The sequence below is a fragment of the Rutidosis leptorrhynchoides genome, chromosome 4 (assembly GCF_046630445.1).
Source record: "Rutidosis leptorrhynchoides isolate AG116_Rl617_1_P2 chromosome 4, CSIRO_AGI_Rlap_v1, whole genome shotgun sequence".
In the NCBI taxonomy this organism is placed as follows: domain Eukaryota; kingdom Viridiplantae; phylum Streptophyta; class Magnoliopsida; order Asterales; family Asteraceae; genus Rutidosis; species Rutidosis leptorrhynchoides.
The window spans coordinates 85,704,473-85,719,469 of NC_092336.1; the positions used below are offsets into that span (position 1 = coordinate 85,704,473).

Sequence of the window (14,997 nt, forward strand, 5' to 3'; positions counted from 1 at the left end):
TTCATTGCGAGGTATTTGACCTCTATATGATATGTTTTGTAAATATTGCATTCTTTTGAAAAGGCATACCATAAATGTATATTTAAATCAAAGGTTTTCGACATCTGATGATTTCTACATATAGACAATCACCATAATAATAGTTTACAATAGTACTTCCGTTGACAATGCAGTCAAAATAAGATACTTGGTGATGATTTGGTGAATGCAACGTTTCCTTGAAAAAAAATATGCCATGTAAGACCCCATGCACATAGCTTGTCTAACATTTAAGCAAACAGCGGAAGACTTCTAGGGAACCTGAGAATAAACATGCTAACAAGTGTCAACAAAAAGGTTGGTGAGTTCATAGTTTTAGTGTTTCGCATAATCTGTATATAAAAGTGGATCACAAGATTTCAGTTGTTTCATCCAGAAACGTTTATCAATAGATTCTAACATAATTGAGCACCCTGGTAATTAAGCTTTAATGTTATAATAAGTACCCCTGTTTTAACATACATGCAACCAACATGTACAATACACGCAATCCAACGTGTACTAAACTCAAATAGCATACGTCTGTTTTATAGTTCAGGCTAGGGTTTCTATACCTGGAACAGACGGGGATGTCAAGCCCTATGGATCCATATACTACTACTCGCGCCCACCAGTTCTTATAACTGGCAGTTACTAGTTACCAAAGCTAAGGGATTTTCGGTTCAAACTCGGTGTAGAATTTAGTATCTACTTGTATCCATTGCGTTTAAAATAAAGTGCATGTATTCTCAGCCCAAAAATATAGATTGCAAAAGCAATTAAAAAGGGAGCATATGAAACTCACCTTAGCAGCATATGACTGAAACTCGGATTACCAAATAACCGTAGATCTCAATCTAGAGAACATATGTTGGTCAATAAATGTCTATCAAGCTAGGTCAGGTCATAGTGTATCACAATCCTAATGCTCGAGATCGACATACAAAAGTTATCCAAAGTTGTTTCAAAAAGTCAATCTGATTCAATACAATAGTTGAATGATCATGGTAATCGAACCATTTTAACATTTCATATAGTTTCCCAATTCTTGTAAAATTAAACTATAGTTTTTATGAAGCTTTAAAAAAACATGATAAAACAGTCAATTTTGACAATTGTTCAACAAACGAGACATGCCTTATTTAAGAATTCATTTACTCGGCTAGTAATATTTAAAAATCCATTTTATCAATCTCGTAAACCATTTGTTTAAATCTTAATTGCAGATTCAAAAGCAATTTCAATTAACGTCAATCATAATTCAGTTGATCATATCTTTTAATCCGTTCATCGAAACTATTCGATATCTAAATGAAAAGTTATTGATTTTTTGCCAGCTTTCCGAAAACATGTATATCATATACCTTTTACCATTAATATATGTATTTAATTCGTGATTCATTATAAACTGTTTAACGACGAAATTTAGCATACAAACATGTATAAATATATATACTCGAGCACTAGATATGTATACACTATTAATTTATAAAAGATAAAATATAAATGCTTACGTATCAATATTGTGATTCAATATTTCAGAAAAGTACGTAGACGCAACAGAGATGATAAACACTAGGTTTGACTTGCGAATATTACCCATAATCTCTATAGTTATAACCCATAATTTTCTTAGCTCTATTCCGCTCGAAAACCCATTTTGAAGGTGACACGCTCCTAACCTCGTCGTAGTATTTTATGTATAATACTAATTAATAATACTAATAATAATAAGATTAATAATAATATTAATCTTAATAATAATAATAATAATAATAATAATAATATAAATAATATAAATAAATACTTACGGAGTAATATTAAGAATAATGTGAGGAAAACAACACTGAAATCGTTTGAATTTATAGGACCTCAGCTAAAAAAGTACCCCATGCGATCGCATGGGGTTTAGCCTCCTTGGCCATGCGATCGCATGGCTGGAGGATCCAGCTCACACTTGTTTGGTTTTTAGTTTGTCGACGTATTTTTATATTAATATATAATATATATAATTTATATTAATTAATTATATATTATATTATATTCTCGTACCTAGATAACTTGTAATTTTTGTTCTGATAAGTCGTACGTCGTTACTCGACTTATGTCCCGGTTCCGATTTCTCGAACGCATTTTCGTACGCTTAGAAAACTTGCATTTTACGTTTCGTGACACGTACCTTTGTCAAAATATAGCCTTAAATTATCCATAAACTACACCACTCAAAGTATATCTTAAACTTTCGAGTGTTTTGATCATTTACTTCTATAAATCATCGTCTCGTAGTATATACATATACATATATACATTTTCATTTTGAAATAGTGTTTTACTGTAGCAAAGTTACTTTAGCAAAGTTTTTTTACTGTAGCAAATAGTGATTTTCAAAAACACTGTAGCTTTTCGGGTACTGTAGTAATTCGAAAATACTGTAGCAAATTAGTGTTTTACTGGTTCATCTTAAACGTTTTAGTTACCTTATCTAAATATCAATCGAATCAATAATCGAATGTTACTATCGTTTACTAAATAACTTGAAATCATATATATTCAAATAGATATACAAACCAATAAGTTTAATGTACGGTATCATACAATTAAAACTTTGTTACGTTTTCAAGTTATAGTATATATATGTATCTATTTACATATAATGGTTCGCGAATCGTTGAGAACAACCGAAGGGTACTTGAATAGTTCAAAAATTTTGAGATTCGGTTTTACAGACTTTGCTTATCGTGTCGGAAATGTTAAATCATTTAAAGATAAAGTTTAAATTTGGTCAAAAATTTCTGGGTTGTCACAGATAGCTTAAAATCAATTTGAGTTTATCAAGTCAGAATTATGCACTTTGGTCTAGGATGATTAAGGTGACCATAGGAGGAAAATCAGAAAACCTCCTTAAACACCTTACATCGTCAACCAGAAAGTAATGATCCAAACTTTGAAAAATGGGAACAAGATGATCTTGTTGTTTTTTCATGGCTTATCCAGAACATAGAGCCTAACCTCGCAAACAACTTGACTGAGTTTCCTACGGCCAAGGCATTGTGGGATGCCCTAGTCACCACTTACAGCAGTGGCAAAGATAAGCTTCAAAATTTCGACCTCCGTGTTAAATGTGTGAGACATAGCCATAGGGCATTAATGTAAGGAGTGATTATTGATAAATAACGTGGTTGCTCGACTTAAAATTAGATGGGAAAACTTTAATTAAACACCATGTTACAAATTATATGTTGGGGGAAAACATTTGAGACATCGAAGATTTCGGGACGAACGTAGGTGATATGAAAGAGCTTTTCTCGTTGATATGATGGGTTTGGATGAAGATGATGACGGCGATGATTGTGATCCATCCTCAGATTTGAGTAGATAGAAATATTCGGGTTAGGTCTTGAGTCTCTTAGATTGTCGATTTGAAATAATGTGATTTTCGGCCATGTCCTCCCCCGATTGTTAATTTCGTTTGATCTCCAAAGACAGGGTTTTAAGTGTTCTTAGTCCACGTGGTTGTCGTGTTAATTCGAGTCATTGTCTGAATTTGACCTTTCAAAAAATAAATAATATAAATATTTATGTGGATATAAGTAAATCCAATACATATATACATATACATATTATATGTAAATGCATCATTTAAATAAATCTGCAAATATTAAGGAGTAATCCGATTTGTATATTAGTTAACCTGTTTTAGAATAAGAATTATCAAACTTAAACTTGTACCTTAAGGACAAAAGTCAAGCAATATTTATTTCACAAAAGTTGTCATGAAATAATATGAATACCAATAAATATATGTGCATAAATGGAATTTGATAAGTTTATTAAGTAAAAAAAAACTAGAAGGCTTTGCCCTGGCTGTTTCCAACCCTTCTCTGACCACCACAATAATATTCGTCACACACATGATTCAAACTTGAGAGCTCTCACAAGCAAAATTTTAAGTGACTTTGATACGAGCATGAATACATGTACGTGGACAGTTAAATTATTTGAAGTAATATCAAGTTAAACGTGTGATGAAGCCATAATATCAGTCTAGTCCTATATTCATGCATTTACATGTTCTCCTTTAATACTCCGTATTAGTTTAGTGGATTAGTTAGTAGTGGTTAACGTGTACCAACTTTCAATTGTAGTAGTAGTAGTTTTATTTACTAGTTGCTTGGTAACCGTAGTATATCCACTATATATATATGTACTTGTTTGGCATTTAGAGATATGATGAATGAATATTTGGTTTAGTTCAAGTCTCTTTTTCACAAGTTTATCTTCTTTGGAGATCAGCCATCTCGAATCGGCTCCGATCCTCGGAGTTAGCGGTTGACTCGAATAAACCGTATCAGACTTGTATTAAAATTGTTAGGATTCGTACCTGATAAGTTTATTATGTGACTTTTATATTAAAATCTGGTAGTATTAAAGAAGGCTTCTCATGCAAGTTAGCCAATCCTTTTACAATATCGTATAGCGCACATTATTATTGAGATTAAATATACATTATTTGGTTTAATTTTAGTATTTTAAGATAGTAAATCCAAATTTGGACTCTTGTCCATATAAAGAAAATGGCAGGAGCACTCATTTCAACCGGCAAATAGCTTCCGAAAATACAGCTATCAGTCCGTACACTCTGCTCTTCCCATTTTCATGCCTTCTTTCCGTTTTTTTTCCTCTCAAAACCCTTTCTTCTCACAATCAAACCTTCATTCCATTTCTCATTATAAACCCTAACAACAAAAACAACAAATTCATCACAATTTTCATAAAATCAACAAAACACTAGCTTCACTTCAGTAAAGTAAGGTAGCACTTCATCATCATCATCATCATCATCCCCTTTTTTAATCATACATTTACATTACATTGTTACCTATTGCGTTCTCCATTTTCAGTAATCACTAGTCTGTAAATAAATTATTATAAGATTACAGTATGTATTGATGATTAAAATACTGTATTGACGTTTAATATGCTCAATTTTGTTTATTTTGAAGTTAGGTTTTGATATGGAAAGCAAACGTCAATTTCTAACGCCTCGGAAACGAGAAAACGACAGTTCTGACGTCGGAAGTTCTAAGAAGATGACGCCGGTTTCCGGTTCACGATCCGGTTCACAATCCGGTTCACGGCGGATTTATATGCTCAAAATACTTTTACCGAACGGATTAACTGTAATGATCAAGTTACTTGAAGGCACAGAGCTAGTTACTGTGAAGGAGTTAGCTAATCGAGTTAAAACTTTACTTGAAAAAAAAATATCTAACCCTAAAAAAAGTATTAACTGGGATGCTGATCTGTATTTCCTTGATGATTTTGATCGTGTTTATCGAGATAGCATCAAGTTGAGTAGATTGGAGTTGAATAAACCACACAATTTCAGACTTCATGTAAGTATTTGTTTTGGTTACTTATGTTTTATTAATTATTTGTTTTTTTAGCTTATTGAACTTGTTGTCTAGTAGTTTATAATGACTGATTTTGTAACAGGACGGGTCCGAGCCAGAAACCATCTATGAGGTTTGTTTGTTAGTCTTGATTGCATCATATTGTATGAATGCACGCGTGTGTAATTATATATTCAGGTTGCATATCATGATTTATTGAGGTAGTATGTTAAGTATGTTAAGTTTTGGTTTGCAGAACATGTGGGATCTAACTCCCGATACAGAACTACTCATGGAACTACCCGAAGAGTACACGTTTGAGACCGCATTGGCTGATTTAATTGTGAGCAATGATGTTTGTTTAAGTTTTCTTGTTTAAAAGTTTAAGGTTGATTTTGTTGTCAATATGGGATATATTATCAACTGCAGGACAATTCATTGCAAGCCGTATGGACGAATGATGAGAGCGAAAGGAAGTTAATAAGGTACCTGGACAATATAACGAGTATCACTGTTTTAGTTACGGTTTATTGGGGTTAAGTTTGTGCAGTTTCTGATGGTCTTAATCGTTTGCAGGGTTGAAGTTTCCAATGATAAGATATCAATATTTGATACAGGCCCGGGCATGGAATCTATAGAGAAATGGTAAGATGTTTATTTTGATTATTGATTCATTTTGTTTTGTTTTGTTACTTACATTCGTTTCATTATTGTGCTATTATATGCTTATTTTGCTTTGTAGGGGTAAAATGGGCGCTTCTCTTCATCGAGCATTGAAAACACATGCCATAGGTGGAAAGCCTCCGTATTTAAAGGTAAATACTATGAAAACTGCACAACGAATGCAAGAATTGTCATCTTTAGTTTAACTTTATTCTTATGACTGATTATGAACATTTTGGTGTCATGATACTCAGCCTGCTTTTGGCATGTTTGGATATGGGGGCTTTGTTGCCTCTATGCATCTAGGAAGGTATGTCATTTAAATGATTAATTTACTACTGTAATTAGCAGGTTACTATTCAAGAAATTCGTCTGATTAAATTATTATTTTCATTTGTATGCAATCTTATTGTAGGGAAACAGAGGTAACATCTAAGACGATGAAATGTAAAAAGGTTTATATGTTACGCTTTAAGAGAGCTGCTCTGGTCAATGGTTCTGATTCAAAAAAGAACTGGACGGTAATAATGTCATTTTGCTTATTGTTTTATGTTTTTTCCCTGTTTGTTATTAATTTGTAAGTCTGATTTAGCTCCTATTTTGTATACTTTCTTGTATTGTAGACTTATGGTGGACTTCGAAACCCTACAGAGGAGGAACTTGAACTATCTCCTGCTGGAAGTTTTACCAGGGTAACTACAATTATTTTTTTACAGGGTTGGATATAATCTCACATAATAATTTTATATAAATAAAATATTTGAACAGGTTGAAATTTTTGAACCGAAGATGAGAAGAATTGACATAAGGCGTCTTCAATGCAAATTGAAAGATATTTACTTTCCCTACATCCAGGTCTGCTCATTTTTACATAATACAGGGATGATTTAATAACAATTCAGTGATTATAATAGAAACCATTTTATTATTTTCAGTCATATGATTATCGCATTTCAATATCAGAAGTTCAGAACTAGTTCATTGAATGCTAAATAACATAATAATAAGATCAAATCTTGTAACTTGTGTTGTTCTTTTTACAGTGTGATGATCTGTCCAAAAAAGGACGGACAACAAGGCCAATTGAATTTCAGGTTTTCATTTGCTTTAAACTCCATTTTCTAGTAAAACCTTGTTGCGTGTACTTTAGTTATTAGCACACTTCATTCATTTCTAATACTGTTCTTGAGTTTCTTAGTAGGGTAATAATGTAACATTTACATGTATAATGAGCGTATTCAGATCAATGGTGAGGATCTGGCGGAAATCTCGGGCGGGGAGGTAGCATATACGAATCTAAACTCTTGTAACGGTCCAGAATTCGTATTACAGCTTCGTTTTCAGTTAAATCATGAAAAAGCTTCTACAACAAATAGTCCAGGTTTGCTTCTATTTTATATTACTAAGTTTAATAACACACTTTGGTATGAATGTCTAAAAACTTAAAATTTATATTTGTTCAGGAGCAAGAGATGAGGCGAATGCACGTCTTAGGTGTGTGTATCTTCCTGTGAAGGAGGTATTGTCTGGATATTACATGTGACATAATTGTTTGCTTAATTATGGATGCTTGTTACTATTTTATTCTCTGCCACTTTGTATAACAGGGTAAAGAGAGCATTGCCACTCTTCTCGAATCATTAAAAGAAGATGGGTATGATTGCAAAGAAGAATTTGAAAGCTTTACTCACGTTTCTTGTAGACGGTTAGGCCGCCTGCTGCCAGATGCTCGTTGGGTGAGTTGACTCAAAAAACACGCTTATATGAAATTTTGACATCTATATCTGTTGCATTCTAGAATATTATAAGCTTTAAATAATGTCTTTGTTTTGGTTTTCAGTATCTTGATACCACATAACATTATGTAACTTGCATACGGTTGTTTGAATCAGACATGGCTTCCATTCATGGATCTCAGGCACAAAAAGGGGGACAAAGCGCAAGTTTTAAAGAGAAGCTGCATGAGAGTTAAATGCTTTATTGGTATATACAATACTTCTTTATTTGGCTTTAAAATTTCCATATTTACTACATTAGTAATATGTTTGATCACTTTTCTTTGTAATTATAGAGACTGATGCTGGTTTCAGCCCAACACCCTCTAAGGTACATGTCTTTGACTTTTTTGTTGACTTTCCACCTATTCTCTTGATGACAATTCATGTCTGCTTCTTTCTTTAGACTGATTTCGCACATCAAAGTCCGTTTACATCTGCTTTGAAGAACTTGGGCAGCAAACAGCATTCGGAGAAAGGTTATTCTTTTTTTTATGCACATAAATATTATGTTTACAGTAACTGAAAAAACTTATAAATTCAACAACAGGTGTGGAGATTGATATAAGAAAAGATGGCAGACCATTGACTCTCACACAATTGGATAAACAGTACCAACAATGGCTTGTGGAAATGCATGAAAAGTATGATGAAGACATCGATTGTGGAGCTGATGAACCTGTTTTTATATTAAACCCTTCAAACAAGAGGAAGCTTCATGTATCCAATGATGGTTAGAATTCAATATTTAATTCTTAAGTTAGTTAGAGTTCAAACTTTGATCCAGGTTTAATTTTGCTTTGCAGTTGTAAGGGTTCACAAAGTTTTAAGGCGAAAAGATAAAGCTTGGAAATCAGGGATGAAAATAAAGATTCTAAAGGGAGCATGTGCAGGGTTTCACAATAATAATGTGTACGCTACATTGGAATACTTCCTCCTTGAAGGTTTTCAAGGAGATACAGGCGGTAAGTTATTTTATCTTTGGATAGACACTTAAAGTAAATTTTCAAGATCTATTTTGATACTTAAAGTATACCCTGTTACAGATTGCTAAACTGTTCATGAACCATTATGCTACCATAAAATGTTATACTTACTAGGTCACTATAGGCTACATTTTATGGATTTCAGTATTTGTAGCTATAAGTGGACTATCTTTCTATTGACTTTACATTTGTTTGTCTTAAACAGGGGATGCATGGATAATTTGCAGGTGCACCATTTAATTGTGTATCATATTTGTTCTTGATTTTAGTATATTATTTAGTTAATTTAATTATTATACTCTTATTGTCTGTAAGGACTATCGATATACCTGAAGAAGATGGCTGTCTCCTTCAGTCTATTAATGAAATTCCAAAAATTGATTTGCGAAAATCAGTTTCTATACCAATAAATGTCATTGATTCTGAAAAGGTTAGTAATTTGTAATTAATAACCAACAGTAATAAATAAACACGTAGTACTTGCTAAATAAAAACTTGTCGTATAGTGTGTAGCGGTTGATGACTCAGAATGGAGTAAGCACATCAAAAAACAACAACAGAAATTCCCTTCCTTAATCGAAATATTGGATTCAAAACAATGTCGCGAGTTGGGAATCAAAGCGGTTAGTTCATCCACTGAAATATTCATTTCTGATATTTTGTACCTAATTCTATTTTTCATTTAGTACTTTAATATGATATATGATTCACTAAACTTTTTGTTTCAGTCGTTACCTCATGATGCTGAAGTTTACGCCGGGGACTATTCACCCTGTGAAATTGTTGCTGTCGTTCGCCCTGGTAACTATAAACCAGGGACTGCTTCCAAACGATTGGATCAAAAATTTGTGATGAAAGATGAGTTTGAGATGACACTAACAATCACATTTTTTGGAACTAAAAAATCTAACGATGGCATTAATATATATTCTGGACGTGTAAAACCTTCTTCAAAAGGAGACTTTCAAGGTTTATACGTTTTTCAACCAAAATGGAAGGCACATCCGCTTTTTCATAAAGCTGGAAACTATACATTCACATTTTTCATCGTGAGTAAAGTTGAAATATTTATTATTATAGAGTTTGTTTCTAATTAGCGTTTATTAACTTTCTGCAAATGTCATCAGAGAGATTCAAGTTGTGAGAAATGTGTAGTGAAGGTTGAAGTTAAACCACTTGATGTTCAGAGATGGGGACTTTCGAAAACGGTTTCTAATCTCAATTTAACGTAAGCTACCTGATATTAATTACAGATAGACTTTTTATGTTTCATTCCTTAAAGTAATTAACTAATTACTACATCTGATTGTTGTTTAGGGTTGGCTGTTCTTGTGATTCCATTTCTGTATCAATGTTTGATAAATTTGAAAATCAACTTCCATTTTTGAAAGTTCCCGAGTTGCTGATCGAAATCAAATACTCAAACGAGACAAAGTTTCAAGTGAACACATGTAACCCTGCTAAATCTTTGGATAAGTGGGCTCTAATAATTCAGGTATGGTTACCTGCACTTAGTTACATGTCTTTAATGAATGATTATCTCTAAAATTAATGCATTGTGGTAAATGCTCTAGGGTTTGCTTATTGAGAGCTCTAGTTTGGACAACATTCGACCAACATATGATGCCACTATGATGTTATGTCAGCCTGATGGAACACACTTGTTAGATTTCCCAATTAAAGGTATTATTTTTGCCATTTTTTAAAGTAGAAAATCATAAAGCTGTGGGAGTTTCTAATTAGTAATTATATGAGTCTATATTCTGTTAACTTAGTTTGTTCTTTTCTTTATTTCCCTAGTGTTTCCTGGACCCGTAAAAAGTTTTAGAGTGCAAGAAAACTTTGAGAAGCAATTGATTCCGGGGCAAGTAATTAAAGAGTTTACTTTGGAGGTAAATGCACCAACTTGTTATCATACTACATTTTCTGTAGTGTTTTTTCCCCTTCCTTTCGAGTTTTTAAGAAAGCTATATGATATTTAAACCAGTTTCAAATGTTTGAGTATTGTTTTACAGTTGCTAGATGCATATGGAAATCATGTACAAGAAGATGAAAAGGTGGAGTTAAGTCTGAATGGATTTGATTGGTTGGGCGGATCAATTTCCAGTAAGGTGTGTGTTCTTTGCAATTTGTTATATCTTTTTACTTAATACTAGTTGAGCTTAACATTATTATATACTCTGTATTATGTTACCAGGTGGATACTTTTGGGTACATTCATCTTGGTGGCCTAATAAGAGTTACTGCAGGCTATGGAAGAAATGGTATGATGCATAAATTTGATCACAATTTACTATTTTAAGTTGTCAGTTCAGTTCTTTTTACAAAATTGAACTTTCACACAGTATCATTGTCAATATGCTCAAATGGAGAACGTATAAGCAAGGAATGGCAGATTGAAAGAAGGTTTCTGAGAAGTGTATCAACGGTCTGAGATCTTTTAACTTGGGTCCTTGTAAATATATACACATATTGCTTCCAACTCTAATTTATACTAGCCATTTCCAATAACTGCAGATACCTGAAAGCTGTTTTGTGGGTTCACAACTTGAAAACATGAAGTTTGAAGTTGTAAATATGGAGGGCGAGGTGGATGTTAACTTTCATGATGAGGATACGATTGGTCAATCTCATACACTTGTAATTAAATCAGAGTTTATGGATATCGACGAATCTGTAAAGTACGCTTTTCGTCAAGGACGTTGTGCAGTTCGTGCGATTCCTGTTCCTTTTGAGGAAGGGGAGTATAGTTTTGTTGTTGCTCATTCTCACTATCCAGAGCTTCAATTGACTGTTAAGGTTAAAATCTCTTTCTCAAAAGATGCAGGGGGTAATGGGTCAAGATGGTAAATGGGTCAGGTTGGGTCGGTTTAGAGTATATTAATAGTATTTAGATACTTTAGGAACATACAATTTAAACATAAAGTATTATAGTCCAAAAAAAGTTGTACCTTTCTATCTAAAACCTAAGATTAACATTGTGTGGTGTTTTTGATCATTTATCATATACCTCGCAAACGGGTCAGGTTAGGTCCGTTTGGGTAATGGGTCAAAATGGTTTTAGGTTGAATTGGTCATGGATCAGACGGGTCAGATTTATAAACGGGTCCAAATGGGTCAGGTTGGGTAAAGGGTTAAAACGGGCCATGAGTCAAGTGGGTCAGATTTAGGAATAGATACTCGTTGGACTCGTTCCTTTATATCTGTGTAGGACCCAATAGGTTGGAGGGAAACCTATTGGACCTTGGTTTACACTGCCCGGCTATTTTTCAAAATATATGATTCGGATGATTCTGTATCACATGATACATTATAATCCAAACACCACCTGATATATGCAACTGATGAGACACTGTTTCCTTCTTCTTACACGTAGGTTCTCGTTGAGCAACCTCAAGATATGGAGCCTCTAAATATCGTAAACCTATCTACCAACGAAGATATTTTCCCTCTTAGAATCACAGATAATACACCGATTGACTACAGGAGTGCGCAACACTATACTCCAGAGATAAATACTTCACCCCTACTGAATACATGTTATTCGAATGTAGTAGAAACTGAATCTTGCACGCAATTTCAAAAGGTATATTGACATCTTTCAGATAAATCAATATGAAATATCCATTCACATTAACTGACCATCTATCCTTCCATTTCAGGACCTTGAGAACGAGATTGTTGAATTTGCTTTCAGTATAAGGAAACATGAAGAGAATATAGAGCTACTCAATTGTCAGCTAAGAGAAATTGAGTCCCAGCTGTCACAATTGGAGGGTAACGATTGTTATTATGTTATTAAGGATTTGAAATGAGATGATTAGAGTTTTTGTCTAATATTGATTCCATTATCCAGTTTGCAGGGACCAAACTCGTAGTATTCACACATATGGTTCACCAACGAAAAATGAAATTGAAGCTCGGATTGAATCGAAGACTGACACTGCTGCTGCTTTTGTCTTGAAACTATTGAAACAATTGTCAAGTGAGTTTCGACGTGGCGTTATGGGAAATATTATTGGTGTCGTTGCACTTCTTGGAACAACTCCTACTTTCGAGCTTAGCAGGTTAATATATTATATATCCAATTCTTTTTAAAATTCTATATTTTTTATAAAATGCACACCCAAATATAAACATGATATATTAATCATTTTTATAATACCATTTCCATTTCTATCAGAATATTTGCAGAGTATCTTGGTGATCAGATACTTGGAGTGGTATGCAAATCGTATCAGGATGTGAGTTTACTTGAGACCTATGAAGCCAATGGACAGTTAAATCGTACACATGCACTTCACATGTTAGCAAGAGAACTCGGTCAATCTATCAACGGTCGTTATCTTGTTTTATGCATTGAAGATATAAGGTACAGTACTTAAATATCAATCTTACTTAAAAAAACATTTTTTAATGTATTGACTGCATTAAAGATGTATACATTTTATATAATTAAATATATATGTTAGGGCATGTACGGTAGATAAAGATCTTCAAGGAAAGCTTCTTTTGCCAGATCCCACCTTTCCTGATGGATCCACTCCACAAGGTTTTGTGGGTTATGCAGTAAACTTGATAGATATAGATGTTGATCACTTGAACACTAAAACTGATGCTGGTTGTGGTCTTCGCGAGACTTTGTTTTATCGTCTTTTTGGGGAAACACAAGTTTATAAAACCAGGGAACACATGAAAAATGCTATTCCTTGCATAAAAGATGGTGCAGTTTCTTTAGATGGTGGAATTCTAAGAGGCAATGGTGTCACTTCTATTGGATGCTTGTAAGTGCTTTACCCCTAGTACGCCTGTACCTAGCAAACGGGTCGTTGGTTTGGTTTAGGTAACGGGTCAAAATGGTTTTGGGTTGAAATGGGTAATGAGTCAAACGGGTCAGATTTTAAACGGGGCCAAATGGGTAACGGGTCATGGGTCAAATGGTTCAAAAAATTATTGTTGTTATATTTTGTTTATATTTATTACATATATAATAAATATTAATTAATATACATGATAAATGATATGAAGATGAATGCTTTCATAAATGTTTGACACATGAAACATATCATGATCTTTATGCTCGACCCGTTTGACCCATTCACAAGACCCATTAGACCGATCTATTTATTGAGCTTTAGCAATTGATATCATTGGACATGTTTTTTTATAATTTGTATACGACCCAATAGGTTGGAGGGAAACCCATTAGACCTTTTAAGGTTTGGGGTTTACACTTTACATTGGCTTTTTTCTTAAGTCTCAGTTGACCCAAAAGTTTGACCCAATTGACCCGAATTTGAGAGTATGGGTCTCCGTTGCCAGGTATACCCATGTTTGATATAATTTTGTTTCATCTGCTAAATATTATCCTTATTTGAATTATTATCATTAGGGAACCGGATATCATCTTTCCTGTAGTTCCTGCAAGAAATCGTGTGCCATCTCAGCGTGACATGGCAGTTATGAGGCGTCACAAAGAACTGATGCTGAAACGGAAAGAAACGATGGATGAACTGATTGAAAAGAAGAAATCTCTTGAGAGTGAACAAAAAAAGTTAGCGAAAAAACGAGATAAATTTGTGAAGTACTTCGCAAGGAACCAATCCGTTGCTGCCAGCTCTCAAGTCTCTCCTATGATCTGTTTGGAGGCGAAACCCTTTGCTACCCAAGGTTCATATGTTCAAACTCAAAGGTTGTGAAACACATTCAAGAAACATCCTAAAACTTGAATTAATGTGGGTTATTTTTGCATATATAAGTGGCTTATTATGGATCTTGTTTTGACGTTTATCTTATCTGGATGATAAGTAAATATTTTGGGTGTGTTTTATATATATATTAGATATTAGATTAATTAATGCACTTGTTGATCCTTTCTCTGTATTTTTGTATGATCCTTGGAGCCATTGTGTCATATTCACTTAAGGAATACGGTAAATCTTTATTTATAACTCAAATTATTCTTAAATAATCATTTATGTTTTTTAAAATTATATAAATAAAGTTGTTAATAAGAAATATAAGAGTAGAGATACGTTTAAATATATAGACGAGTTTAAAAAAATAATAATTAATTTTTGTATATAAATGACCTGAGTAAAAATATTCACACACATCCATTATGTTCAAAAGAAAATGAAGTTTTATAATAATAATCCTAAG

The 14,997-nt window shown here is 33.3% G+C and overlaps 1 protein-coding gene across 2 annotated transcripts; it reads left to right on the top strand.

Moving 5' to 3' along the window:
• The first annotated feature begins 4,692 nt into the window (after positions 1-4,692).
• LOC139839881 (structural maintenance of chromosomes flexible hinge domain-containing protein GMI1) lies at positions 4,693-14,666 on the top strand. 2 transcript variants are annotated; one of them, XM_071830078.1, is made up of 38 exons: positions 4,693-4,830; positions 5,022-5,414; positions 5,515-5,544; positions 5,668-5,754; positions 5,841-5,896; positions 5,988-6,056; positions 6,154-6,226; positions 6,329-6,384; positions 6,490-6,595; positions 6,698-6,766; positions 6,843-6,929; positions 7,118-7,168; positions 7,317-7,455; positions 7,538-7,593; positions 7,682-7,810; positions 7,967-8,057; positions 8,146-8,180; positions 8,256-8,328; positions 8,400-8,582; positions 8,656-8,814; positions 9,041-9,062; positions 9,151-9,265; positions 9,342-9,458; positions 9,564-9,884; positions 9,963-10,063; positions 10,153-10,330; positions 10,410-10,518; positions 10,636-10,727; positions 10,851-10,946; positions 11,033-11,099; positions 11,181-11,263; positions 11,353-11,634; positions 12,212-12,421; positions 12,498-12,612; positions 12,692-12,902; positions 13,019-13,207; positions 13,308-13,619; positions 14,228-14,666. In XM_071830078.1, exons 2-38 carry the CDS (start codon positions 5,034-5,036, stop codon positions 14,532-14,534), a joined length of 4,857 nt encoding a protein of 1,618 aa, XP_071686179.1. In that variant the 5' UTR covers positions 4,693-4,830; positions 5,022-5,033; the 3' UTR covers positions 14,535-14,666. The 2 variants fall into 2 exon arrangements, with proteins under 2 accessions (XP_071686179.1, XP_071686180.1); XM_071830079.1 differs by having other exon boundaries at positions 4,728-4,830; positions 5,026-5,414.
• Positions 14,667-14,997: the final 331 nt, after the last annotated feature.